Raw genomic sequence first — 27,082 nt, 5'->3', positions numbered from 1 at the left:
GTTCTTCATTATTCTTGGACAGGGTGCTCATACTGACCCACAGGAGCCACAGAAGGTAATTTTTAACTACACAAGCTTATTTTGGGGAAACTGAAAGCTCTGTGGCAGGTACTCAACAGATGACTTCTGCCAGCCAAAAACTACCCACCCCAAATTGTAACTGCATGTTGTGCTTGGAGCATCTGCAAGAGCAAAGGGAGAAAGAGCTTCAGCAAGGGTGGAGGTGCAGGATCAATCAGTCTGTCCCAGAGTGAAAAATACATCCACCCACATGGCAATCATCACACTGGGCTTGGTTTTGGGCAGTGTGATCATTTTATCTTCTTTCTTGAGTCTCTAAGGAAAACTCAAAAGAAATCAAATAAATGTTGGACAAGTCAAGGAGTTGCTTGCCCTGGTCTGCGAGCAAGACAGTGCTAGCACTCTATCATGCTCTGCTGGACTGCTTTTTTTTTTTTCTCCAGTATGAAGCTGTGAATGCCATGACTCTCATCACCAATTTTAAACAGAAGAGTGAAATTCATTTTACCACCTGTTCATTAACATATTCTGTACAATCACCATGAGTTTTGTATAAATTTGCAAGCATGATTTAATTCCAGAGGAAATACCAGTGATGTCAAAGTTTTCCTCCCATACACTGTTGAAGATAGTATTCATAATGCAAGCCTGGATTTTTGTACTTCCCATCTTCATTTTAAACAAGTGTTTGAACTCAGATTCTCAATATATATGCACTATTCATGCCATAACCTTGCTAGCCAGAGTGTCAGAGATCATTGCCTACATGCAGGATTTACTACACATGCTTTGTGGATTTTACCAAAGGGTAGGCTTTGGCTGTACGGGAAAACTGTGGTTTATGTTTGAATATAAAATTTCCCTTTAATTTTCCTAAGGGTGCAAACAATGAAGGATTAGAACAAGCAAAAGGAACATCTCTCAGAATCACTGAGCTTTCTGCTCTGTACAATAAAGCTCTCGATGACTGTGTCTGCTTCTTTTCGTGACTGCTCAGGAATTTGGAGGCTAGAATGCAGTAGCACCACTGAGACAAGGGATCAAAAGGAACGAGCTCCCATGATCAGCTGAGCTTGCTCCCACACAAGGAGAAGCCACAGCAACAAGTACTCCCTCCTCCTCCAGAGAGGCCTTCAACCACTGGAACACCAGGGCTGATGACCCTCAAGGCTACTGCAGGTGGAACAGAGTGCTGAAAAGGGAGGGAGATGCAAGACAAACAGCAGCCTTGCTATGGCATACTTTCCTACAATACCATTTGGTCATTAGCTCTATCAGCTGCTCTCACGCTTCCTCATTTAGAGGAAGACAGTTCACCATGGTGAGCTGCTTCTCTATTAGCTCCTTGAACCATTAAGCTCCTTCTCCTATCTTATTCATCAAGAGGCCATCCTCCTAGACTACAATCTTACCACCTTTCGGAATCCCGCTATGATCCCTAACTGCCTTCTCCTGTTTCTCAGCAGTTTCCAGACTACTGCACTGCCTCACTCTTCTCTCTCCGCCTTCCCCCCACCCTTCGCCCAACACCAGATAACTGCCAAACTGCAGAATCCAGTAGGGCCTGTGCGCTTCAAGTAGAGATGCTATACAACAACGTATATCCAACCTGTTACCCATTGTGTGGCCTCCACAACAGCAAAACCACATTCACTGGTACGACACAACTTCCAAGGCAACACACCAGGACTGGGATTAATGCTATTTACAAAATCAGAAGTTTCATTTCAAGTAGCTTGAAGATCACTAAAATCTATTCAGGAAGCCAGAAAAGGGCAGTGTGGCTTAAAATAGCTATGTCTTGCTAAAGCTCATCTAAAATTACTATTTTTATATTATTAATCCATGCTGTATCCCATGCAAAATCAATCAGATCCCACTTTCATGAATGCTGTTTTGAAATTGTTAAAGTATTTAATGAGTTAACCAACTTGGTGCCTCATTAATAGCATTTGTACAGCTGCCCATTGTTACAATTTACTTTTTTCAGTAAACATGCACTGATAAGAAATGCCTTGCTAAAATTAGTTTCACTAATAACCTACCACTTAAAAAGTTAATTCAGACCTTCCTCGGTCAAAAATCAGTATTTACTTGATAACAGAGCTATAGAATAATCTGCTCAAATGACATTTATGCATAAATTTTATGTTTATCAGCCTGCATCACAGACATACAGACCTGAATTACAATAAAGGGGAACAATCATATGTTGGGACAGGTGGAAAAGTCGGCAAATTAGCCATTCGCGGGAGGCACAAGGGAAGGAGGCAAGCTGCCTGTGCAAACACAGCATTTGCAGAGTTGGTGTCTTAACCAGTACAAAGCATGAGAAAAGGAAAAGCGGGGTCCAGCCCTGGCTATCCATCACAAAGCATGCAGATGTAATTTGCTATACACAACTGGATGGAGCACATACAATTTTTACCTAGGGAAAGGAAAAAAATGTGGTTTGAATAGAGGTACTAGTTCACATGTGCCCAATGTGACAGCGTGCACATCTTGAGAAAAGAAGCAAATGAATATCAGCATTGTATCACAGCTAGAGACATGAGTATTCAGGGAGAAGAGACAAGAAATTTTGTTTTGGAGGAAGGAGACATTTTTCCATTTTGTTCTGTGCCTTCAAAATGTCTGGAGACATTTCACATCTCTGATCATTTCAGTATGCAATACCAATCTTTACAAAGAGAAATATATGATTGCTCACCAGTCTGATCAGCAACTTTGATGTCAGTCTAAAGCTTTACAGGTGAGAAACTGGCCAGTTACGAAGGCAGAGGACAGAATATTTGGGTCAATCTGCACCCAACCGAGTGTCCAGGTAAGTTTTTGTGGCGTCTTGGTCAGGCTTCTGCGTATCCAAGAGTGCCTACGCCGTCAGGCACGTGAGGGCAAGCAGCTGCACTTGTGCAGCACCCGCATGCTCACACCCTTGGGCTGCTTTCCCCGAGCAGAGCCGGTGACTCTGGCACCCCATGCCCGTACGCCGTCTAGACCTTCCCCGTCGGCTGCGGACAGCACACAGCTGGTAGTTCAGCTTGCGCCTCCTGGTAATCCATCTTCAGACCCTCTTTAATACAGCATGGCACAGCTGCATCTCTGCTTCTCCACCTTGGAGATGCCTTCAAAAGCCTCTACATGTCAATGCCAGGTGCCCCGGGAGGCAGGAGACAGCACATCCCAACACATCCAGCCAGGAGCCAGATCAAGGAGTGGTGGCACACAACTGGATTCAGCAGCGCGTACGCTTGCTAGGTGCGCTGCTTCTCCAAGCGTGCGAGCCCAAAGGAAGAGAATTTGGCGGCGCACCAGCATTTTAATCAAGGAAGTGACATCCATTTACCACAGAGCAGAAAGTAAACAGCGTGGCCCGCAGGGGCAGGGTGCAAAGCAGCACAGGAAAAAGCTGGAATGGGGCCACAGTAGTTCAGCACAGCCAGCCACACACAACTTCACTGAAATGCTATCACCTTAAATTATTGCTGAATCCGAGAGAAGTACCAAAAGTAACTTCCTAGTTACATGGTACAGACGAAACAGTCATGCAGTCAAAGATCCTTTTATACTGCTAGAACCCGGGTTACATTGGAGTAAAATATTTGCAAGGTAAGCCTTTAGAAAATTTGATTAAATGAGAGGAAAATGAAAGAAGTTCTCAAATACATGAAAAAAAATACAGTAGGTATTCTAAGAGCGTTCTGCAGCTTTATCAGTGTTTACCAGCATACTCTGTTACAAGTAAATTGCAAGCTTGCTCTCAGCAAGGCTTGCTGATGTTGTTTGTTAGAAGATTTAACAGCTAGATCTTCAGTGAAAGTGCCTTTACTCATCAGCAAATCTCACCAATACTGTTAACAAGCACAAAGGATCTAAGCTTCAAGCACCTCTTCAAAACTAGAGAACTGCAATTTTCATTTTAAAACTGAGAAAATATTTTTAGAAAGCTGTGTGATTTACAAAACATAACACAGGAAGCTAATTCCAAAGACAGAAACAGACATCCTCTCACTTGACTCCCATCCTTGCACCCGAATCGCAAACAGCACTCGCCCACTTTCTCTCTCCATTGTAGCACAAGTAAAACCAAACAATTTTTCCCAATTTTAACATGAGAAGCTTAGAAATCCTGTCTTGCTTTAAAAGGAATTGGGTTCCTGGGGTGTGTATTATTTCAATATAAACTGCTTATTACGATCCAAAATTGCACTTTATATATTGAAAAATATTTAGATAAAAAGTTCTTCCTGCTGTTAACTGTAATTAGGTCTCTAGACGTCTGCCAAGATGAAAATTCAACAACAGCCTTTCTCCTTTGCAAGGCACTGACATTGTTTCACCAAGTTAACACAAAACAACGTGATTAATGAAATCATGTAACTAGTTTTAGAAAATTATTTCTCTTGCCCAGTCTATCTTAATTCCTTAGTCCCATACCTCTTCCCAAGTAACGTGCTGTGACTTCCAATAGACTATCTCCCTTTCACTCTCCTGCTATGCTGAAAAGCTATTAAAAAAGCCAGTGCGCTCTTTCACACTCATATGGTATTCATCAGCAAGACAAAATTAAGTCAGCTATAATATATAGCATGAACCAAGTCAGAAAGAGAAGAACGAACCCTGGAGAAGTAAGATTCCAGAGTACTCCGTTTTATTACCATTCCCACCCTGCTAGCACCCTGAGTAGGTGTACCTGTGTGTTTATCCTCTGTCCCACACACGAAAGTGGCAGTGAAAGTAGAAGCTCTCTGTCAAAACGTGAGCAATGAGCAGTCCAGGAATCTAGGCTATCACCTACCATTTCAATCAGTGCTTTTCATTACAGGGAAGAAGGTTAAGGCTGGCTTGAGCTCTGATTTTTTTTCTCTGTTCGTTCACACCTCCATAAGACCTGCTTGTATTTAGTTTTGGCCAGCTGCTGTTGCTTTTTTTCCAAGCAGCAGGTAGCTGCTAAAATTGTAATTGCAATATGTAGCAATAAATTGCTAAATGAAAACCTGAACGTTTAAATAACTGTGTCGCTTCCTTAACCAGCTCTGTTCAAGGGAGGTCATTGCTCCATACTCTCCAGACTATCTCAAATGCCACCTAGACCATACTCTTCCACGACAGCCACACGGCAATAGCTGGGGGAGGTTAGCTGCATCTGTGCCCACCTGACAGCCAGAAATGGTCTCCACAGGCAGAATATCAGCTTTTCAGGGGATCTTCCTCCTGATAACGCTACAAATACCTCACTTGCTTTGCAAATTTTACATTGCTCAGAACAGGAAGTTGCCCAAATTAAGTTTCTGCTGTGCTGCAAAAGACTGCTGTGAACTAAACAACTTCAGCACTCAGATATTACAAACAAGCAGGAGCAGTTCCACAATTTAACCAGGGACATCAAGGGAACAGCTTTCACCATGGAAGAAGGTATCCACTGTTGGATGGTTTTAATGATACTGTTCTCCTTAATGGGGGGAATGCAGGGAGCTGGAGAAAAAAGGGGAAGAGAAAGCATGTCAGTTTGTATTTTCATCATATTGCTACAGTTCCCACTTCAGATAAAAAGAGATGAAGCTATTTCCGTTGAAATCTCTGGCCCAGGAGGCCTATGATGACAGCTGCACATCTTGTCTCATTGTGCCTGGAGGTTTCTCTCCAACTGGATAAATTACATATTCATCAACAGTTCATCTTTGGAATGATGCACAAGCATATGGGGACAGTGGAACAGAGGAGAAAGAGTCATTATCCCAGACAGAGCTCCTGAAACTTATAAAAACCTTATCCCCAATTTACAGAGGCAGGGGAGGGACACAGAAAACAGGAGGCATCTCACTACAAATTGCAGCAATGTACACAGAAACCCGCTATCCCACCTGGTGTGCAAGGATTCAGAGAGATAAAGCACTCTAAAGCAGCTGTTCCCAAAATAGAGACAGTTATAAACACAGCCTTAAGTCTTGCAGCGTTACTCATCCAACAGCTGAGCTTGGGTTGGAGGTGGTACAGTATCAGTCAGAATTACATTAAGTTTGTCTGAAATTGGGGTTGAATTTAGCACTAATGCTCTAAAGACTTCATGCTATCGCTGTCTCTCAGACACCCAGAATCGAGGGTGTTTGCTGATAAGCTATACCACCAGTTGGAAATACTGTAAATTACTTTTCATGCCAAGCTTCAGTGTTATTTTTAAACAGTAAACTTCTAAATCCCTTTCCCCCCAAAAAAATCATAAGACAGCCTCAAAATTCCTTATACACAAAGACTACTCTTCCCCCCACCCCACCCCTTATTTCAGCAGCTGTTGGTAGAAAAAACAACCTAAACCCCATGGAATTTATGCATGTGGAAAAGTGCACGTGCAGTAGAATTGCACACAACAAAGATCTCTGCAGGCTCGTAGGGAACCTTTAACCTATTTAACTGTAGCCTGAAAAAAAAAGATCATTTTTATTTGGCTAGACTGAAAAAGATCTGAATGTATATAATCAAGGCACATCATAACAAGTACAAACACTGCAGACTCATTTTGTAGCTATGCCTATTCCAAATTAATCTGAATTCAAATCCAAACTAGGTGCTGAAATAGAATAAAATGCAACTGCATATTATTTCCTTCAGTAGACATGTACAAAGACCAGCACATACGTCACATCTAAAACAGTGTGGAAAGCTCTGTCCCCCCAGACTGCAGAAATACTTAGGAATTTGTCAGCAGTTAAGGAAAGGTCCGGGATGTTGAACACAGCACCGAAAAGCAACAAACCTGAACACTAAAACGTTACTGAGGCAAAAGGTATCACAATAGAAAATGGTCAGTTTATTTATGGCTTAGTCACCTCAACTGCAGTCAAGGAAAAATACCCCACCCTCATTTGAAGTAACTTAGTATGGGTGAAAAGGAGAGAGACTTTGAAGTTGCACTCTTAAAGCATTTCCATAAATATTAACTATTATTTTTGTGCTAATCTCCATTTAGCACTGAAGCGTTTGAAATTCAACATTGCTTACATGCAGCCCTGGTTAAGAGCCTGAAAACTGAGGGAAAGGTCAAGCCTTACCATCCAGTGTATCAGCAGGACTAGCATGAACTCCTTACAGCATTCCCAGGAGAGATGTTGTGAAAAATCCCATTTCCAACCATCTACAGTGTTTGTTTCAAAGATTCTAAATTGGTTTCTTTACCACTTGCCCTTGTTCAGTTGCCATGCCTCTCTTCTGCCAACCTCAATCTCTGCAGAACAGTAACGACTAGGAAACCAAATCCAATGCAGACCAAAATCTGGGCTTTGTCCCATATTTTTGGCTACCAAGTTGAAGGGCAACATCCCTGAAATTCTGCAAGAGCTCGCACAGGAGCTGAGCTACATCATCAGTACAAATAATACAAGTAAATATTTGGAACTAAAGCCATGACCCCAAAAAAGCTAATTTTCCTTAATTGCCATATCTGTATACATATAGTATGGCAGATCATTAAAACTGTCAAACATTTTAAGCACCTGTGTGAAGTGCCAACAGCAGCAGCAAAGGCACAGTTCACCTGAAACTGCTGCAATTTATAAATGTTGATCCAAGCAGAAAGTCAGGATTGCATTGAATCATTCTTGCATCCAACTTGTACAAAATTTATTTTAAAAAGAAGGCTGAGAGGATACTAAGTATTGAAAGCTTCAAACAGCCTTTAAGGACCTGCATCTTCTGGGTTCCCTACCTTTGCCATGAGGAGGAAGTTTCCCGTATATGGCCCAAGCCGACAAGCAGACGAGGGTCACATTTCAGTTCACAGCTTTTGGCAAGCCCAAGCATTCAGACATTATGAGTCAGTGCTCCAGAAATCAGTGGGGTTTATAAACCAATAAATCTATTTCATTTTGGGTTTTTAGCTTGCCTTGGGGTTTTTTTCCTCAACCGTTGCAGTACACAGGCATCACCACATTTTCATTTTGCTTCTCTGTAACCGGGAAGAGCACCTCTGTTTCCATTCTGTGTTTGTTTGCTTTGTAAAATGACAGACAAGATTTTGTATTAGACTAAATCCTGGTGGTGAGGCATTCAGGAAAAAAAAACATACCAACCATCATGGAAGTTGGGAACAGATACTATGCATCATGTACTTTCACACAGCCCTTTAACAACAAAAAACACATATTTTTTTTTAAATAAAGCCTCAAAACATCTTCACTTCTATTCTCAGATCCCAAATAAATAACAACTTATCTGACATTTCAGCACAAGCAGACTAGGACTTCTGCTGCTAAGCTGCTCCCTGCGACACAATCTTTTCCAACACTAACCTGATAACATCAACATGAACTTTCTTCTGTTTTGAGTTCTACTTTTCTCAGTTCAATAGTTCAGCAGAAACTGCTCCATTTCTGACTACACATACAAAATCACATACCAGTTATTCCTATTTAAAAAAAAACAAAACACCTAAAGTTCTGCAAATTCCATTGGGTAATTACTTTCAGATTAGTGATGGGATAAATAATATGGGACAATTGGGGCTGAGGATTTTTGGTTTCATTTTCTAGCTCTGTTACAGAGGCGCTGTGCATCTGGGCCACTTCAATCCTCTGTGCCTCAGTTTTCCATATGTAAAATACAGGTCATACCTCATCAGGGAACACAAGCTAATTTTTCTTTTCTTCAAAGCAGTACTGTATTCATAATAGAATTAAATACTTTCAGAGAACTATCACAGCTCACAGTAGTAAGGCATTTCTGGGAAGAAATGCTTGTAGTGAACAAGTTCCTTGCACTTTTGCAAAGCATCCTAACAATTTAACATTGGAACAACACACACAAATATTAAATAAAAAAAAGGGACAAGATGACAATTTTGAGGCCAACTTTACATTTCATGTAAGTGCAAAAGACAATGCAAGTCCAGTTTTTTGGAGGGTTTTTTGTTGTTGGGGTTTTTTTGGTTTGAACTCTACAGCATGCAGAATAAAATATTGCTCAAAAAGGTTTGTTTTTACTTAATGGGGCATTTTAACTTAAAAATAAAAGTTTCACTGCCAAATGTGGCCTTGTCAAAAAGAAAAAACAACCCACCAAAAAACCAGACAGACATTCTTGGTACTTGAGACAAGAAAAACGTCTGAAGGAGGCAGCACACTATCAAATTGCTGTTTAGAAAAACATCTAGGATTTTTAGATTTTAAATCTGTTGTGAATGTTGTAAAAATTCCCTTTTAAATAAAAGTTCTGAAGGTTCCAAAAATATTTTTAGACTGCTTCCTCCATAACCAAGGATTAAAGCTGATCAGTCAAGCATACAGTAGACAGTAATAGTTTACATCGTTTTCTTCACATTTGCTTTTATTAGGGGAATTTTTAGGAAATACTACCGCGTATTACAGATTTAATTTCAAGCTTGCATCTGCTATTCCAAGCAGAACAATGAAATCCTTAGCTCCTATTATTAAGAGCCACATTCAGAAGTAAAAAACAAAAATAAGCTTAGGCCTCCATAACAATCTCTTACCAAGTTACTTCAGGTTTTAGCAGAACACCATTTGGAAAACACCGACAAAAGAGACAGGACTCCTTCCAAGAATGATCATCTTACTTAACTTAGACAAAGTAAAGCCTTTCATTAATTAGGCTTGGGTTTGGCCTACATTCTGTTGTATGAAAATACTTCATTATATGCAGTTGAACACATTGTTTGAAAATGTGATAAAATGGCATTTCGCACAACAAAAGGTGAAGGAACTAAAACTGTATTAAATGTGCAACATATTATCTCTAAAATAGACATTCTGAAAATCTTTAAATAGGTTTTCACCCATGGAAGAGTTCAGAGATGGTATCAGCCCCATTCACGACGATCAGATAAAGCTATTTGCAGATGTAAGATGTCTCTGAAGGCAGACATCAGCAGATAAAAAGAAATGCTGCAAGTACTTTGTTTTTAAGTGCATTATTTTGCTATATACAAGTAGTAATTTACTGGTGCTTTGCATTCCAGCTGCATTCTCTATGCACATTTTGTAGGCATTGTAATTCACTCCTGAAGCTCCAGCAACAAGCTGAACAACATATTTCAGTTCTTTTCAGGAATTTCTTACTTCACACAGAAAGACATTCTTGGTTTCATTACTTCCATTGCAAAATCTCTGTCTGTGATTTGTCTTCATGGCAGAGAAGCAAATAAGAAGCAAGAAGTGTAAGTAACAACAGGAATGGAAAAACCAAGAAGTTTGTTGAAAAGAAGGCTGAGGTTTGGGGCTTTATTTTTACTAAATACCTACATCAACTCCCTCTCACTTCTCTTCTATACCAGAGACAAGATCTTACTCCTCTTACCCAAGAGCCCTTTGCACAAAAAGATGCACAATGACAGATGAGATTTGACTATGCCAGCAAGTAAATACATGATTACATGCAACAACTGATAAGCCTCTCAATCCCAGAAACATAAGGTACGAATTAATGCGACTATCAGCCTCTGACTGGAAGAAACCTGTGTTCTGAGCTCTGACAGCATAAATCAGTCTCTATATAAACACTAGTTTCAATTTCTGCTTTTTTTGATTATATAGTCAAAAGGGACTTTGAAATCGACACTTTATTTGGAATCTGAAAAATAAACTGTTTCCAAAGTATTTTGTAATGCTTGTATAATGGCCTCAAGACAGCCAGTAATTTAGACAGCTGTGCGACTAGCCACAGAAGCTGCATTTTAGAAATCGCCCTTTTTTGGAACAATTGAAACTTTCTGCAGGACAAAGTCCACACACAGAGAGCAGTGTTTCCCTGCAAGCATACAACAGTTTCATTATTGTTTAGCTACCAAAAAACAGCTCCAACAATCTATCAAGCTTGACATCTTATCCGTCTGCTGCTAGCCCAGAACACAGGGCATATATAGGAAGAGGCTCAAGGATTCAGGAAAAAAAGTTATTTTGTAAATCGAAACTGAGAAATATTTCCCTTCTTTTAATGGTGAACTTGCAATTTTTAAAGCCTGTTCAGGAAACCATGGGCCTGTTTGATCTCCACATTATCAAATCCAAGTATCTATAAAGAAATCCATTCCATGAGATGAATAAAAGCTCCATTTTAAGATATGTATAAAACAAATTCAAAGGCAATCCTACAGAAGAGGGATTCCTCACTGCAACAGAGCATCAGTACCAGTTGCGGTTCCAGCCCAGTCGTGATTATTTTAACACCAAACTAGAGCAGAGCACTAACTTGCTGTTCACCAACCAACCCTCCCTTCCTGGGAACGCCGCCACTCAGTAGTTTTCCAAGTAACTGTGGCTCAGGCAAAGTCCTCAGGAGCACCAACATTCTCATGGAAGAAAACTTACCAACCTTGCGGAGCATGTCCTTAAACACAGCACTGGAGAAATTATTAATCTGTGTGATTCCAATGACTCCAAGCAGCTGGGTGAATGAAACATGGAAGTCATTCCCTGATGCCAGTGGCAACTGCTTTCTAAGCAAGGTGTTTTAACATCAACAAAAAGTGGTGTCACATCAGTTTCAGTCTGGACTTCCACAGGCTGCAATATTATGGTTTCTGACTCATTTGGCGAGCCAGCCAAACCAATATAAGCTCATGCACATGGTAAGTGGCATTGATTCAATGATGCCACTTGTGACACTGCAATTTGAAGTTATCCATGTGTATATAAAGAATATATAACACCCAAAGGAATTGTCTGCAGCAGGGGTTCCTATGCAACAAGCTACTCCCAGAAAACAGCATTTTAAATTTCCCTGTTTAAAATCTCACCTAACATCAGTCTAGACCATTCAAAGTATACTAAAGTATACCTTGTAGCTTAAGTATATTCTTATCAGCATATCCCCCAATCTTCCAAATACAAATAAGAAGATGGCAGCATAAAAAGAGCTTATGTTAAATCAATGTTTTATTCTCCGCTTAAATACAATGTGGAAGTTCCTATTCCAAGACTGTGGCAGAGAAGCCGGAGGGCATTAGTGAAAGAAGCCTAATTAACATTTCTGAGTAAAGTGAGAACCTCAAGAGCAATTAACATGAAAAAATTGTAGATTTTACAGACACTGAGAAGAATAAACAGTGTCTCAGAAAGCAACAATTCTTTTTAAAGAAAGTCCCTTACGGGAACATAAATTAAAAAAGCCAAAAAGGATTTTCAGAGGTTAGGATAAGCCATCTCTCAGTTCTGAGGGAACTGGCTGAGAGAGAAGGAAGCAACTAACACTAAATTTGAATTCTTGATCTGACAGTCATACTCTTGTTCCCCTAAATAAAACTTTTCTCAACCTTGCAATGTTCTTTGAAGACTGAATAATCAGCTTTGGAGGGACATACCATCAGGTGGCTAGAAGACCTGGCATGCAGATGAGTTCAGTTTCTGACATCAATTCAGCAGCGATGCGATTCTCCCCACCCGTGAAACAGAGATTACACTTATTCATCCTTGCAAAGCATTCCATGCTCCCTAAATGACAGCTGGTAGAGGTTCAAAGTACTAATTTCTGGCTTCTTGTAATGACAGTCCCTGGGAAGCAGAGGAAGACAAGCTTGATATGGGGAGAGACAGATAGGCACTATCGAGACTAATGACTGGAATTACTTTGGGGAGCAGGAGGCGGGCTGGGGTTTCACGATGGAAGCAGGCAATCAGGAGAGGGCTGGAGAAACGTTTGCACCACATGAATACATTTTAAGTACAGATGACAAAGCGCAGGCAGATAAATAGCAGTGTCAATGCAGCAGCGCAGACCTTACCGTATCATTGACCACAACACTTCCCTGAGAAGCTAGATCAATACTTAAGTATTTAGCCCACACCAGGCTGCTAGCAATATTCAGGTAATTTAAAGCCATGCTGTGCTTGTAGTCAGAGCTCACACTAAGGAAAAGTACTGAGTTCCCTCGGTTTTTAATATCACATACCATTAGATCCTCTTTCCCTGGTCAGCAGCAGTTCACACGCAGTTGTGTCCAAAAAAGGGACACATGCGCACAATTATCTGCACCTCACATTATCCTTCTGCCTGCAAAGAGTTTTATTAAGCACCAAGTACTTGGTTCAGCGTACTTTCTAATTTCTTACCTTTGGGTAAGAAACCTCTCTGTCCCTCAGGCTTTGGAGAAGAGACACTCTGAGATATCCTATGTATATATGAAAATGCACTCTTTCTATAAGGGATGGGAAGGTAGCCTAAACCTAATTAAACACAAATTTTCCTACATGTATTACAGTGAAACCAACACACACTAGATGAGGACAGCATTTTAGCTGGCTAGACATGAGGACACAAAGCTGCAGTACTGGGTCAGACACACAGCCTGTCTAGCTCTAAAGCCTGCCTCCAACGCAGGTCCAGGTGAGTCACAGGCAAGCACACAGCTGTAAGAACATCACAGCAGATGACTGCATGAAAATCTGCTTACACCCTTCCGCCATGCAAAAGGTGGTTCAAAGTCTAAAGCAGAAGTTTTAATAACCCTTCTATATATAGCACTGGCAATTCAAGAGAAATCACACTCTAGCCTGATTGAAGAGTTTATAATCTAAGTTGTTATAAGCAACAAACCGTGGTACAAAGTTGCATAACAAGTGAAAATTACACAATTAAAAAAAAACACAAACAAAACCCAAAAACAAAAAACAAAGCAACACAAAATCATACAGAAGTCAACCACAGTAAAGAGAAAACTGAAAGCCTGGAGAAAAGAAGATACATTTCAGTCAAACTCAACTAGTGACCACCAACCCCAAAATATATTTAATATATATTACTCCTTGTATACTCTTATTGCAGAGTATTGCTTTCAGCTCTCATTCCAAGTTGACTCCTAAGAGCCTAATCACATGTACCTGACAATGAGAAATATTAAGCCTCGCTGAAAGTCAGCCTATCTTTTCTACCCTACAATTAAAACACCATACTTAAATGACGGCTTTAAAACTAGTCAAATTCAGCATAAAACTTGAGCAATTCAATTGCTACGAGCTGAGTGGGTATGCAAACAGGGTGCTGCAGCCAGGTAACTCTGCACCCAGCTTCACACAGCAGAGAGAATTGCCCATAATTAAAAACACAACAAAAGCCAAAATAAATTGGTTTGTTTCATTAGACCCAGTTGTTCTACCAAAAGCAATTATGTTTACAAAGAATGAATGCAAGATCCCCCTCCCCATCACTGTGAACATAAAACATGTTAAGGACATAACAGTCTTTGATGGGTGGCAGTAGGTAAATTCAAGGATCTGGAATTAGTAAGAAACAACATTTAATGCTCACAGCTTTCTGTTCCACTTCTTGGCCCTGGAAAAGGCAAAGGGTTAACACACTTTTTGTTTCATGTAATCATGTATATGCCTTAATGATAATTTATCTTAAAATACGAGCTTCAAAGTTTTGAAATACAACCTACTACAATGTAATGCTAACTTACAATGCACCTGTCATTTCTCATCCTAATGAAATGGAGCACTAAAAAAATGTGTTTTGTAAATATGCTAAGCTCTTTACCAATTCCATAGTCAGGTTAGAAAGAGCAGAACACTGCCATGAAACAGTTCTCCAAAAACAACATCCAAGACCTCCTGCCCTACCCGTGGAAGGCAAGTTCTGCTTCAGAGAGGAGGGAGAGGAGGAAGTGAGCTCAAACAAAACACACGAACAAAACCTTTTTATGTCTCAGCAAATTAAACATTACCCTGAACATATCTTAATCAAAGAATCATAAAACTTACTTACCTCTACAGTATCTGAGTAAGTCTGTCCACCCTTGCACTGTTTGAAAACACATGAAACTATCAAGTGCAACAGCTTGCTTATCACAGGGTCAAAACATTGAGCGCATTCATCCTTAGCTATTTTGCCAAGTCCCTGACCTGTAAAGGCTCAGGCTGGACTGCGTGCACGTTCTCACCAGAGTGAGTTTACATTTATTAACCTGCAATCACATACTGGAATACCGGCAAGAAACTCATTTGCTGATACATCAACCCTTTCTCCACAGGAAGCACCTTGACCAGCTCACAGGAACAAACTGTTCTGAAGAGCACTTGAGTACTTTATTTTCTGAACTCCTTTTGCCTTCTGTGGCAAAGGACAGACCTGCACAGCTTTCACACTGCTGCACCCCCCCGATTTCGAGCAGAAGCAAGGCAGGGTTCCTTGTTAAGAAAAAAACTTGGGTCCTTGCCACCAATGAAGCATCACCCACCCCAGGTTCGCTGCCACTGTACCAAACCAATTAATACCTTAGGCATGCTAAAATGCAAAGAGACAACAATTTAAGCAAGGAGTTGTACTGAAGGCTGGCGCTTATCCAGAATTCCTCAGTTCTCACTGCATTTTGAGCAGAACTTACTAAAACTCAAAGTGCCTTTGGGAGCATAACTCCGAAAAGGAAAGTGTTTCTAAATGCCACTTTCTAAATGAGAAAGGAGGCTGTACCCCAGTCCCAGCCGGCCTCATTAGGGAAACCCTGCAGGCACTCCGTGGGAGGGAGCCCCTTTACCTCATCTCTCCAAAACTAAAATCCAGTGGCTTTCATCCTCCCTCCAGCCTCTCCCAGTCCCCCTGCATGCCCTGGTCCCAACAGCCCTATTTTCCCCCTGCCTGGTGCCCCCCAGGCCATGGCAGCCCCCTCCTGCCCCACGTCCCCACACTTGACATCACCCTCAACCCACCATCGTTCTCCCACCCCACAGCCCCCTGGTAACCCTCAATGGCGACCCCACTGCCCCACGGCGCCCACATTCACCTGCCTCTCCCTCCCCTGCACACTCTCCCAGCTCGGGAAGCCCCCTCCCTGCCCCTCACCCCCAAAACCCGGCTCCCCCCTCACGGCCCTGCGCCCCCAAACGCCGGCTCCCCCTTCACGGCCCTGTGCCCCCAAACCCCGGCTCCCCCCTCACCCCCAAACCCCGGCTCCCCCCTCACGGCCCTGTGCCCCCAAACCCCGGCTCCCCCCGCACGGCCCTGTGCCCCCAAACCCCAGCTCCCCCCTCACCCCCAAACCCCGGCTCCCCCCTCACGGCCCCTCACCCCCAAACCCCGGCTCCCCCCTCCCTGCCCCTCACCCCCAAACCCCGGCTCCCCCCTCACGGCCCTGTGCCCCCAAACCCCGGCTCCCCCCTCACGACCCTGTGCCCCCAAACCCCGGCTCCCCCCTCACCCCCAAACCCCGGCTCCCCCCACACAGCCCTGTGCCCCCAAACCCCGGCTCCCCCCTCACGGCCCTGCGCCCCCAAACCCCGGCTCCCCCCTCACGGCCCTGCGCCCCCAAACCCCGGCTCCCCCCTCACGGCCCTGTGCCCCCAAACCCCGGCTCCCCCCTCACGGCCCTGTGTCCCCAAACCCCGGCTCCCCCCTCACCCCCAAACCCCGGCTCCCCCCTCACGGCCCTGTGCCCCCAAACCCCGGCTCCCTCCTCACGGCCCTGCACCCCCAAACCCCAGCAGCCCCCCCAAGGCCTCACACCCATACACCTCCCCCCACTTAGCAGCCACGGCCCCACCTCCGCCGGCCCTGGCAGCCCCCCCAACCACTGGCAGCACCCCAGCCACCTCACCTGCCTCCTTCGGCAGCCCCGTCCCGGAGGGGGCGGCGGGGCCGGGCCGCGGGCGACCCCGGACCCTCCGCTCGGCGCGGCAGCGGCGCTATGGCAACTGCCCACCGCGGCGCCCAGCCACCGAGCGGCCGGCCAGAGCGGCGCCCGGAGAGCGGCGAGCTACGGCGCAGCGGGCGGCGCGCCCCTGGCGGCGCGGCGGCTTCACTAGTGCCCTCAGCAGGCCGAGAGGGCAGCGCCGCCCGCGGGGCGCGGCGGCTCTGAGGGCCAACGGTTCGAGACCCGGCCCGGGCAGCGCGGAGCGGAGCTTGCGGAGGTGTCCCATGGGTTTCAGAGGAGTTTCTGCTGGGTGCACAGGTCGTAGCTGCATCGCACGAGATGCATACATATACATACAGTACACCCATAAACAGATCTATACACACAGCCATATACATGCAGACGTGTACACCCCCATATATAGATACACACACACATATATGCACACAATACGGATAAACACACACTTATATATGTATTTTATGCATATCCAGCTCAAATGAGCCCTCAGTGCCAAAAGGTATCGTCACTGCTTGGGGCGAGGGGTGCCCTGTCTGCCTTGGGACAGGTTGTACCACCTGCTCCAGGCCTTTCCAGCTGTTTTCCAGCTGATTTAGGCACCAGGGAAGAGCAGGGAGAGGGGATGTCCCCTGCACGCCGGCACAGCACCCTTCTTCCAGGGCTGCAGAAGTGCCCGTCTGAGCACAGAGGAGAAAGGCTGAGTTAGGATTTTTAGGCCAGGATCTCCTTTCAGCTTAATTTTACTATGCAAATTCAGAACAAATCAGCTTGAGTAAGAAGTCAAGTTTTTCCAGATCAGGTAACAGATTCCCATAGCCTGAACCTTTCTGCTGTCCCCGCAGTGAGCAATAAACAGCACCCACAGCAACACCTTCCTTGCAGCGATGCAGCCAGAAATTCAGGACATCGCTGTCACCCACCCCCTCACCCCCCGCAACTTGCCACCTACCTCAGCAGCCACCCCAGGAGCTGCCACCAGCAGCTCAGCCGTGCCCCGTATCACGCGTCTTCCCCGACCTATCCAGCTGTTTCCCAAGAGGGCACAAAACCTCCTGCAGCTGCAATTAGCTGATTGCCACAGAGAGAAAATCCCCCCAGGCACAGCTATGCCCAAAAGCCTGGGATAGCTGGCCTTGGAGGAGCACAGCCCACACGTCCATCACCTTTCCCCAGTCTCTTCCCATCTGACTGGCACTGTCCCGGTTGAATCACTGTCCCGTGACTGCAACCCAGTGACTAAGCGCAAGAGCAGTTTCTTTTGTCATTTCCCAGGTACCACAGCAAAGATGCACGCTAGGCGCGTGGCTGGTGGCACACTGAGGCTGGTGGCACACTGAGGCTGGTGGCACACTGAGGCTGGTGCAGGGTTCGAAGCGGGCAGTTCCCCTTCTCCTCCTGCTAGTTTAAGGCAAGGAGACAGCAAGAAAGCCCCCTTGGTTCAAATATAACTAAAGAGGTCTCTGGGTGGCTCTTCCCCTGCTCCACACTCCCCCTTGAGAGCTTTGCTTCCCCTACAGAACCTCAGGGAAAGAGATAAAATAGTAGCCTGCGGTTTTGGTTGGAATTTGTGTGTAGCAGCTCTTGGTTCACAGCTTCAAGAGCCGTAACAAACTACATTTCCTGCTCTAAGGATCAGCCCCACCAGCGCAGGCCTCCAGCAGACAGGAAAACCATCCTGCTCCTCACCCCAGCCAGCCAGGCTGCAATCCCTGGGGCCAATCCTCCCCTCCCAAGCTTGGAAAACCCAGAAATACAAATAAATACACAACTTTAAAATACATTTATTTATACTGAAAACTGTTTCATGGTACAACTCACATTGCTTTGGCACGTTCCCCTGCCTCGGGCAGGACCTGCTGGGAGCACAGCCTTTCCCACAGCCATGCACACAGGGCTGCGGTGGCTGGGTGGCCACGATGGAGGAGGTGGGACCCCCCTGTAAATCAGAGCCCTGGGAGCATCAAGAGCTCTCTTTCCCAGGAAGCACGGCTCTGACAGATGTGCAAAATAAAAATCTGTGTTGAGACCTGGCCACTGCCTCTTGGGAAACCAAAACATGCCTTCACATACCCCTTTTCACTGCTTCCTACAGCTGCTTCGCTTCCCTACAGCAGCTATTTGCTCAGGAATAGAGGGCTGTACAGTGTTATGACTACTCTAGAGAAATTAGCACTCAAATTCTGACTGCATCAGACTCCTCTTGGCCCAGCACAGCCTTAGAAGGCTCCAGGAGCTGTACTGATGTATTACTAGTCTAACAAGCACACCCTGATGAGTCCCAGGCCCCACAATCTGCATCCACAGCCTTGGAAGTACAAGCCATAGCTCAGCTCACCCGCCAGGGAGGGTTCTTATTAAGCAGAGGATGAGGGTGTCTACAACACCTGGGATCGAGAGGAGAGGCCACGCTCCACCCCAGCCTCCCACCTCCTCCCTGGCACTGCACAAGCACCCAGGAGGTTGCCCAGAGCAGGCAAGAGCAGCTGGAAAGCGCTGGAGCAAGAGGAGATTATTTTAAACTTCACCACATGCAATTAAGCAGGTCCTTGAGCATCAGACAGGGCCAGCTGATGTCAGTCAGGCTCACCCACCCCAGCTGATCCAGATCATAACCTTTATCAGTTAACAGCAATTCTTTACACAGCACAGCAGTGCCCCAGAAATACCAGCAGCTCCCTGCAGAGCCTGGTGTTACCCTGGGGACAAGGTCAGGTCAAGCATCTGATTATGTCCCAGCTCATCAACAGCCTGTCCCACCCCAGTCCTGCTAGGGACTAAACCTCAAAATTTGAATTAACAGCATTCACCATTAATTGAATTCCAGCTCTCAACAACCACAGCAGCGTACATCATCTTTTTTTTTTATTTTATTTCTGAACCAAGACTACTGTGGGCTGCCCAAGGACGAGCAGAGCTCTAGGACCAGAGGGCAGCGCGTTATGGGGGGGAACAAAAACACCACAATGAGTCATAGGTTTGTGCAGGGACACGCCAGCTGGTCCCAAGCCAACACCTTAGGACAGGGCAGGCTCTGCTGTTGTAGACAAGCCTGCAGCAGAGGACAGAACCTGGTTATCATGCTGCCCACACAGCCCAGCCACTGTAGGCAGCATCTGCTGAGGCAAGATCTCCAGGGAACCCCATGCTCATTTTCTCCCTAGTGCAGAACAACAAAAGCTTCTTCATGTTGGTCCTTCCTGGAGCTGCAGGTCTCTCAGTCAGTCTGTAAAACTGTACAGCGTGATTGCCAGCTTTTTTTGCAGCTCTCTTGGACCTTGGTATTTGCTTTTCCACCCACATCAGAGCCCCTGTGTGGGTGTCACAGGGCTCAGCTCCTGCACATCACCATTTCCAATATCCAGCTCCACCTGTATCCCCATCGGCTGCAAGGAGAAACAGAGAGGAGCTAAACCTCACACTGCAGGGACTCTGCATCACTCCATCACCTGCCCCAGAGCCAAAATTCCCCAATTACATCCCCTGGAGGATTTCTTTCTGCTGGTGCCCTCATTTTAACTAGGTCTGCTGAACACAGAGATACAAATTAAGAATGCAATTTAGTAAAGAAAGAACATTTTGCTCCGAGATTTCCCCAGACACACTATTATTTAGCACATCCAGCATACATTTTGCTGCCCAGCACACCACCACTTCCAAACCTATTGGATCAGGCAGCAGAGCAGGCTCAGAGCCAGGAGGCTCAGGCAACATAGGCAGGATTCAAGCCAAAGTCACCTCTGCAGGTGTCAAAGCCATTTCCACAGGACTCTCACTGCCCACACGCCATCAGGAGAGCGAGACAAGCACGAGGAACACCATGACCTGGATTGGAAGTGGTGCCGCTCATTTAACATGCCCATAAATACAAGCTCAGGCTGTTTGGAACAGATGTTCCTCCCTTCCACAGCACACAACCAGGCTGCATTGGCTCCTCTCCCATTGCCAAGGGTCACTCAGCAAGGTCTGATCCTGCCCTACCCCCAGCAGAAGCCTCCCTCTGCTCCAAAGCCCGCTCCAGGTCACAGAGATGTTCCTCCATTACCAGGGTCTCTCCAAGCAGCCTCACCTGCCGGGGTGACTTTGCCAAGGAAGCCAAGCGCTGCGTGGTGGCTTTCTCCTGGGTGGCTTCTTTGTTCTCCAGCAGCACCCGGGTGCTGGGCACAAAACTCCAGGAGCGGCCAAGGGCTGGCTTCAGTTGACTGGTGCTGCTGTCCCTTGTCACCTGGTTAGTCACCTGCAGCACAAACAGGCTTATCAGCACCTGGGAACAGCAGTGCCACTCCGTGCAATGGAATACTGGAGATCACCAGGAGATAATGGCCCATAGCTACTTTATGAAATTTTGTCTCCATCCTGAGCCCTCCTTCTGGCACACCCATGCCATCCCTTCCAAACATAGCCCATGCAACTGTCCCAGGCACATACTCAGGTAGGAGCTCGCTCCTATCTGCAGGCTGCAGTGACTCCTGGTACTGAAGCCACCTGCAAAGTTCAACTGGGAGGCTCCAAGTGTTCTCCCAGGCTCCCTGTGCCTGTCACTTTATCACTCATCAAAGGGCAGGACTGCCTCGATGCCTCCCCGTGCCAGGTTCAGCAGACCACCATTTTCTCTCGTGGCCTTCCCAGTTCAAACACATTAATTGTGGTCCCAGGAACCGGTCTGGGTGCATTGAAGCAAATGTAATTGCTTGGCCAAGAGCTGGGGAAGGCTAGAGCAGGGCCCCTTCCAGTCCCCAGCTCATTTGGGATGATGCAATCCCCTGCAGTTCCTCCAAGGTAACTGAGCAAGAGGTTACTTAGTAAGCTGGCCTGCCCCTTAAATGAATGGTGTTATATCAAAAATAAATACAAACAACCTTTCAATCTGTCTGTACTTAACTCTACCTTGCTCAATCAAGTGGATGCCTTGTTGGTAGAGGACAGCAATAAAAGCAGGCAGCAAATCAGCCCTGTTCTTGCTCCACACTTGCAGGAGCAAGACATCTGTGGGCTGCAGAGAAGCAGAGTCGGGGACCAGAGCGCCATGGGATACAGGCCTCTTGCTCATGCTTAGCTGGGAGTGGGGTCCCCCCTCCCAGGGGCTCCCCCAAAGCCTTGCCAGGGCCATGGCACATGCCAGGACATGAAGGACAAGGCACAGCAGCACTCACCACAACAGCAAGGCTGAACTCCCTGGCCAGAGTCTTCAGCTCCCTAGCCAGCTGCATCATGATGGCCAAACCTGGAGAAGGACAAAGCATTCGGATGCTTCGGCATCAGCTCCCAAAGTACATCCTGGAGGCAGGTGACATCTAGGTTTGCACAAGCACTGGATTTAGTCCCAGTGCTGGTGTTCCTGAACACTTTTCAACACATTTCCATTCCCAGCACGCAAATGTACCCATTGTACCAGCACGCTCCATCCAGCCAAATGGATGTGGCATGGACAGACCAATCCCCAAGTTGCCCCATCCCCTCCTTTCCCATCTTAAAAGGCAAAAAAACCCTACAAAAGCACCGGTAGCTTCAGACAAAGCTAGTCAGGTTGATTTAACAGGTACAGAACCCATCCCTCCAGCTCACAGCTTCATTTCCTACAGCCCATGACTGCGAGGGGACCCGTGATAGCACTGGCTGCTACCCATGCATGCAAGACCCTCTGGAAGGTGTCTGAGGGGCCTCCTTGACATCTCAGCCAGCCGAAAGCCCCTCACTCCTGGTTTATGGTCCTTTCTGGCAGCATGAGCCTCAGGGGAGCTTTGCAAACTGTGCCAGCGACCACAATGTATCTCTGACACTGTGAGCAGAGGTTTTCATCTGTGGGCAAACAGGCCAGTGCCTCCTCTGTCCCCTGGCCAGGTTTCAGACCACTGGCATGAGCTGGCACAGCCCCAGCCAGGTTGAATGTTTGCTAATAGCACTGCCAGCAGATTCCCCTTTTATTCAGCCGTGAAGGAAAAGCTGGGAGCAGTCGCACCCACATCTGTCCTGCCCCAGCTCCAGGCACAGCACACGTGGGAGGAAAATGCTCTTCAGGATGAGCAGAGAGGTCTGCAACCTCATTGCACATCCTAACGAAGTAGCTCACCCTCTGACTGCTTGCCGCCCAGCAGTGGGTAAATCACAGATGAGACAGAGTCGATCACCACGACCTTGACAGGTCCCATGGAGCTCACGACCTGAAAGAAGGAGGCACCCTGTGCAATGCGGAGTAACGAATCCAGCAGTTCTGGAGGTCGTGAGCTGCACAGAGGTGCAAATATCCTCAGGACAGGGTGATACAGCGTCACTCGTCAGGCACACAAGCCCTTCTGCCCTCCCTGCAGCTCTGGGGAAGGGAGAAAAGCCCGGACCCTCACTCCTACCTGCTGGGAGAGGTGATCCCGCAGCTCCTGCAAGGCACTCAGCACTTCATAGATGTCAAACACACGGACTACCTGGATCCGCTGCAGAGCCTCCAGCTGCAGCACAAAGTGGCATCACCAACAGCCTCGACCCCTCCAGGACTTGTTATATTCCCCCTGCCCCAGCTGCTTCCAGCTCTTTGCGTTTATACCATGCCATGGTCCCTTATCTCTTCCACATCTGCCTCTACCCCACAAACACTGTTGTCCCCATTGCACTGACAGAAAAATCAACATGGATTGAGCTCAGGGAGTGGAAGTGACCAACTACAATAAGCCCTCCTCTTCTTCCCAAGAAAAAAACCCAAAGTGCAGTGTCTGTCCCTGAGCACAGAACCCACCGGCCCATGGGAGGAAAAGGCTGGACCCCAAAAAGCCCACAGGGACCAAGGCAGAGCTGGACAGACAACCCATCTCTGGGGGCTGCCTGCAGGCAAGAGCCAAGGCAGCGTTAGTGCACATGCAGGGACCAGCTTCAGGGGAACCTGCCTGCTCTTCCTCATCCTCTGTCTGGGCTCGAAGCATCTGGTAGACACGGGAGGCGGTGAATCCCCCCGTGGAATCGAGAAACAGGACATGTTGCTTGAGGCCAAGAGATACACTGACCGAAATGCCCAGGCACACCTGGAGAGGCAGGGAACTGGTGTCAGCCAGCCCTCCCAGGTCCCTCTGCTTCATGTGCCTGAAGGCATCATCTCCATCCTACCTGTCCTGTCCCCTCCCCTCTCCTCTGTCTCACTCACCTGTGTCTTCCCACTGCCAGGTGCTCCCATGAGCTCCGTCACTTCCCCCGTGTACAGCCCAGAGTCCAGCAGCTGGTCCAGGCTACAGGTTAAACACATGGTGGGATTATCAACACCCCTTCAGCCAGAATGACAGGGGCATCAGGAAGCATCAGTTCCCAGGTATTTATCCCTACAGTCCCCTTCCCAAATGCAGACAAGTGCCTCAGGCTCTGCTCCTTCCTTCCCATCTTCCCTCTCTGCATCATGGGGGCTACAAGAGGACGGTCCTGAGCTGCAGAAGAGCTGTGGTCCTGGGAGCAAGGCCTGAATACCCAGGGTTTCTCTGCGTAGTCACTGTAACAGCCCAGCGAGCAGACAGCAGAAAAGAAGAAACAAGGACAAGCAATGGACTAACTCATTTCCATGCCTGATCTAGACAGTTTGCACCATCATCACTCAATAGTCCTCCCAGATCCACAACCCTCATCTCTGCAGCCCTCCAGGGAAAGGTTGAAGGCAGCACGTTGTCTAGTCTAGAAGCGAGACACACCACCACTTCCCAAAGGGTGTGCAGGCTCTCGCAAGGACAGCGGCAACGTCAGTGTCATTCCCTCAAGGGACACAGACCAGCTGGCTCTGCAGCCACAGGACATGAAGAATAATCACGTCTTGCTCACAAAAAGGCAGAGCCAGGCTGGAAGTTTTTAAAACAGCTGCTGGGGATGGTTTGGACACCACTGAGCCTGCTCAGGGCACCAGCACATTGAAATTCAAAGCCTGTGCTGGGCAACCATGGCCTTTCGCAGTAAGCCCAGCCCCGGGCAGACCTGCTGGCTCGCCAGATGATGCACCCACCTTGGGCTCCCAGTGGGCAGGATGGCCGTGGAGCTCTTGAGCTCCTCGTAGAGGTCTGCTCCATTGGCGGGGAAGGCAGAGAACTGGGCCAGAAGCACACGTCTCACTGCAACCAGCACCTGGTGGGCACAGAAATGTCTGGAAACAGGACTGAGAAAGTCCAGAGCCATCAACGTCTGCTGCAGAAGGTCCCCCCAGGCACACCCAACTGAGCTGTGAGCCAAACAGCTCTGAGCTCCCCAGGTAACATAGCAGGACTCAGGAGCTGCCCTTTACCTTGTAAGACAGGGAACACTTCTGGGCAATGTCCTCGAGGTCTGATGACACAAAGTCTACCACTGCAAATAACACGAGGGACAAGAAGTTCGAAGCCAAAGCTGGACAGACCCCGAGCACCAAAGAGATGACCAGTTTAGACAAAACCTGCCTGCACCAACAGGCAAAACGTCTGTGTCCTCTGCCGACACTTCAAGTGGGCAAGCAGGATGCCTGACCGAATGGAGCACTGGAGTTTTTCCTCTGAGATGGCCCTGCCGCCCGTTGCAAAACAAATAATTTCTTGCAAAACAGATCAGGGAGAGAAGCTGGTAAAAATTCTCTGTTTTGCTCAAGAGCTGCCCAGTGCTGTTTGATAGCTGGGGTGAGCTAAGAGAGTCCCCTCCTGACTGACCCCAGGTGCCAGCCCTGGCCATGCCAGGGGGCGCTAAAGCCACAGGAATGAGAAGAACTAGTAGCCCCATCTCTGCTCCCAGGAACCACTCTCAAGATTAATTTCTTCAGATAGATGTGTATGTTATTGGCGGGGGGGGGGGGGGGCGGGGAAAGAGGCTAAAAAGCAATTCCTATAGCGAAAAACAAGGATTACAACATCTGTGGCTCCAGCATCCACAGGATCCATTTAACAAGAATAAAATGGGTTTTTTCTCAGCTCTAATCCAGTTTCCCAGAGCAAGTAAAGAATCTACCTGAAGTGTTTGCCTTCCCCTCTAAGAGCAGGAGGTGCCCAGGGTGCAGTGTGCCGGGGGGCTGGGCATTTTTCAGAGGGAAAAAATGCACAAACCCTCCCCAAATACCTTTTTAAAAGCTGTAATTGCTTGGCCTTCAGAGAGTCTCTGTAGAGACCCCTACCACATCCTGACACTCTCCTGCTCCTACAGAGAAGCCCTGACCACCCAGGGGTACCCAGGGGACACCCAGCGGGGACCCCACGGGAGGGGTATCGTGCCACCCCCCTGCCAGGGGGTGGGGTGATGCGGGCAAAGAGGCTGGAGCTGCAACCGCCTAGGCTGACAGTGCCCAACGCATGCATGGAGCCAGCCTGCGCCCCCCGCCCTGCGCCCCCCCGGGGCTCTAAGGCCCCCCTCGCCCCTGGGCAGCTCCAGGGCCACAAGCCAAAGCCAAGAGGCAGGGGATGCTCTCCAGGGGATGCCCCACAGTCCACCCACGCCGTGGCAGCCGGCCCTGCAGGGGACCAGGGCACGATGCCACCCCCGAGGCGCAAGGGCTGCCCCCCGCGCCCCCCCGGCCCCTCCGCCCCGTTACCCGTCCGAATGCCGCTGGCCCGGAGGAGCCCGATCATCTCCTCGGTGAGACCGGGGCAGAGCCCAGCCCGTAGGACCACCATGTCCTGCCCCCCTCGGCCGGGATGAGAGCGGGGACCTGCGGAGGAGATGGGATGTCCCCTCAGTGCCGCTGTCCCGCCAGGGCCGCCCCCCCGGGGGGGCACACGCTGAAGAGATGCCACCCGGGCTGGGGCTGAGATGGGCGCCGACGGCGAGCGCTGCCGAGGGAGCCCCCGGGGCGGCCCAGCAGACGTGCCCAAGCCCCCTCCACGGGCTTCCCACGCCGTCCCTTGCGCCCCAAAAGTCCCTCCCCCTATCCCGGCCCCCCCCCCGGCCCGCTCCCCTTCCCGCTTCCTGCGCGCGGCGGAAGGGCCGGGCGGGGCGCGGGGCTGCGCCCCCCCCCCCCCCCGGGCCGGGGCAGCACGGGGGGCACGGGACTTCGAGACAGCAGCGAATTGATCTTTACGTGCATGTAAAGCAATGGAACAGCAAGTGAAATAAATCGTGACACAATACAGCAAGAACAGAACGAGATGGGCGATGCACCTAATTGCTGCTACTCGTGGCAGACCATAGTAGTTAAGAAAGGTACATTACCGCCTGCCTTAAGTCATCACCTCCCCTTAATACGTCATCACCACCTGCCTTAATAAGTCATCGCCTCCCCTTAATACATCCTCCCCGCCTGCCTTAATATCTCATCACTTTCCCATAATACCTCACCACCATCCCGCCCCGCAGGCGCTAGGAGCCCCAGCTGCATCGGGGGCTTGGAGGACCTTTCCCAGCAGTCAGGAGGTCCTGTGCAGCATGTCCGCTCCTAGGTGAGGTCTCCCCAAAGACAGTCTAGCTTTGATACTGTTGAATAAAGAAGCCCACCCGATTTCAAATGTGGGGACATCTGGTTTCATTCAGATCCTACCGCAGCCTGGCAGGGCTTGG

At 47.7% G+C, this 27,082-nt stretch overlaps 2 protein-coding genes across 11 annotated transcripts in view; both read right to left on the bottom strand.

Annotated features, from left to right (window-relative positions):
• Positions 1 to 17,767, bottom strand: part of RFFL (ring finger and FYVE like domain containing E3 ubiquitin protein ligase) — a 33,982-nt gene extending 16,215 nt beyond the window's left edge. Inside the window, exon 1 of one of the 9 annotated variants that reach the window (XR_013924218.1) lies at positions 5,886 to 11,534. Coding sequence is in view for 1 of the 9 variants with exons in the window: in XM_080367959.1 (XP_080224085.1) it covers positions 5,886 to 5,985 (100 nt within the window). In the remaining 8 variants the exon portion in view is untranslated. The other 8 variants (XM_080367962.1, XM_080367960.1, XM_080367965.1 and 5 more) reach the window with 8 other exon arrangements.
• A 609-nt stretch (positions 17,768 to 18,376) lies between these two features.
• Positions 18,377 to 26,425, bottom strand: RAD51D (RAD51 paralog D). 2 transcript variants are annotated; one of them, XM_080368034.1, is made up of 10 exons: positions 26,121 to 26,425; positions 24,855 to 24,916; positions 24,579 to 24,697; positions 23,742 to 23,823; positions 23,488 to 23,622; positions 22,960 to 23,055; positions 22,683 to 22,773; positions 21,766 to 21,836; positions 20,682 to 20,849; positions 18,377 to 19,998 (listed from the first exon to the last, which is right to left on the bottom strand). In XM_080368034.1, the coding sequence occupies exons 1-10, from the start codon at positions 26,200 to 26,202 to the stop codon at positions 19,915 to 19,917; spliced, it is 990 nt and encodes a 329-aa protein (XP_080224160.1). In that variant the 5' UTR covers positions 26,203 to 26,425; the 3' UTR covers positions 18,377 to 19,914. The 2 variants fall into 2 exon arrangements, with proteins under 2 accessions (XP_080224160.1, XP_080224159.1); XM_080368033.1 differs by lacking the exon at positions 26,121 to 26,425 and adding an exon at positions 25,006 to 26,103.
• Between the last annotated feature and the right edge of the window lie 657 nt (positions 26,426 to 27,082).

Source organism: Falco punctatus (genome assembly GCF_963210335.1).
Source record: "Falco punctatus genome assembly, chromosome: 1".
NCBI classification, from domain to species: domain Eukaryota; kingdom Metazoa; phylum Chordata; class Aves; order Falconiformes; family Falconidae; genus Falco; species Falco punctatus.
Note: the sequence above shows the minus strand (reverse complement) of the source record. Positions and strands in the feature narration are given on the sequence as shown.

Bases quoted from the DNA above. Each gene is read 5' to 3' on its own strand.
- RAD51D (XM_080368033.1), bottom strand. From the start codon at position 25,318: ATGGGGCTACTAGTTCTTCTCATTCCTGTGGCTTTAGCGCCCCCTGGC. The intron at 23,824-24,578 runs GTGGGTGCATCA...TTTAACCTGTAG, and splicing joins CTGCCCACTGGGAGCCCAAG to CCTGGACCAGCTGCTGGACT. The intron at 23,623-23,741 runs GTGAGTGAGACA...CTGCCTCTCCAG, and splicing joins CTGGCAGTGGGAAGACACAG to GTGTGCCTGGGCATTTCGGT.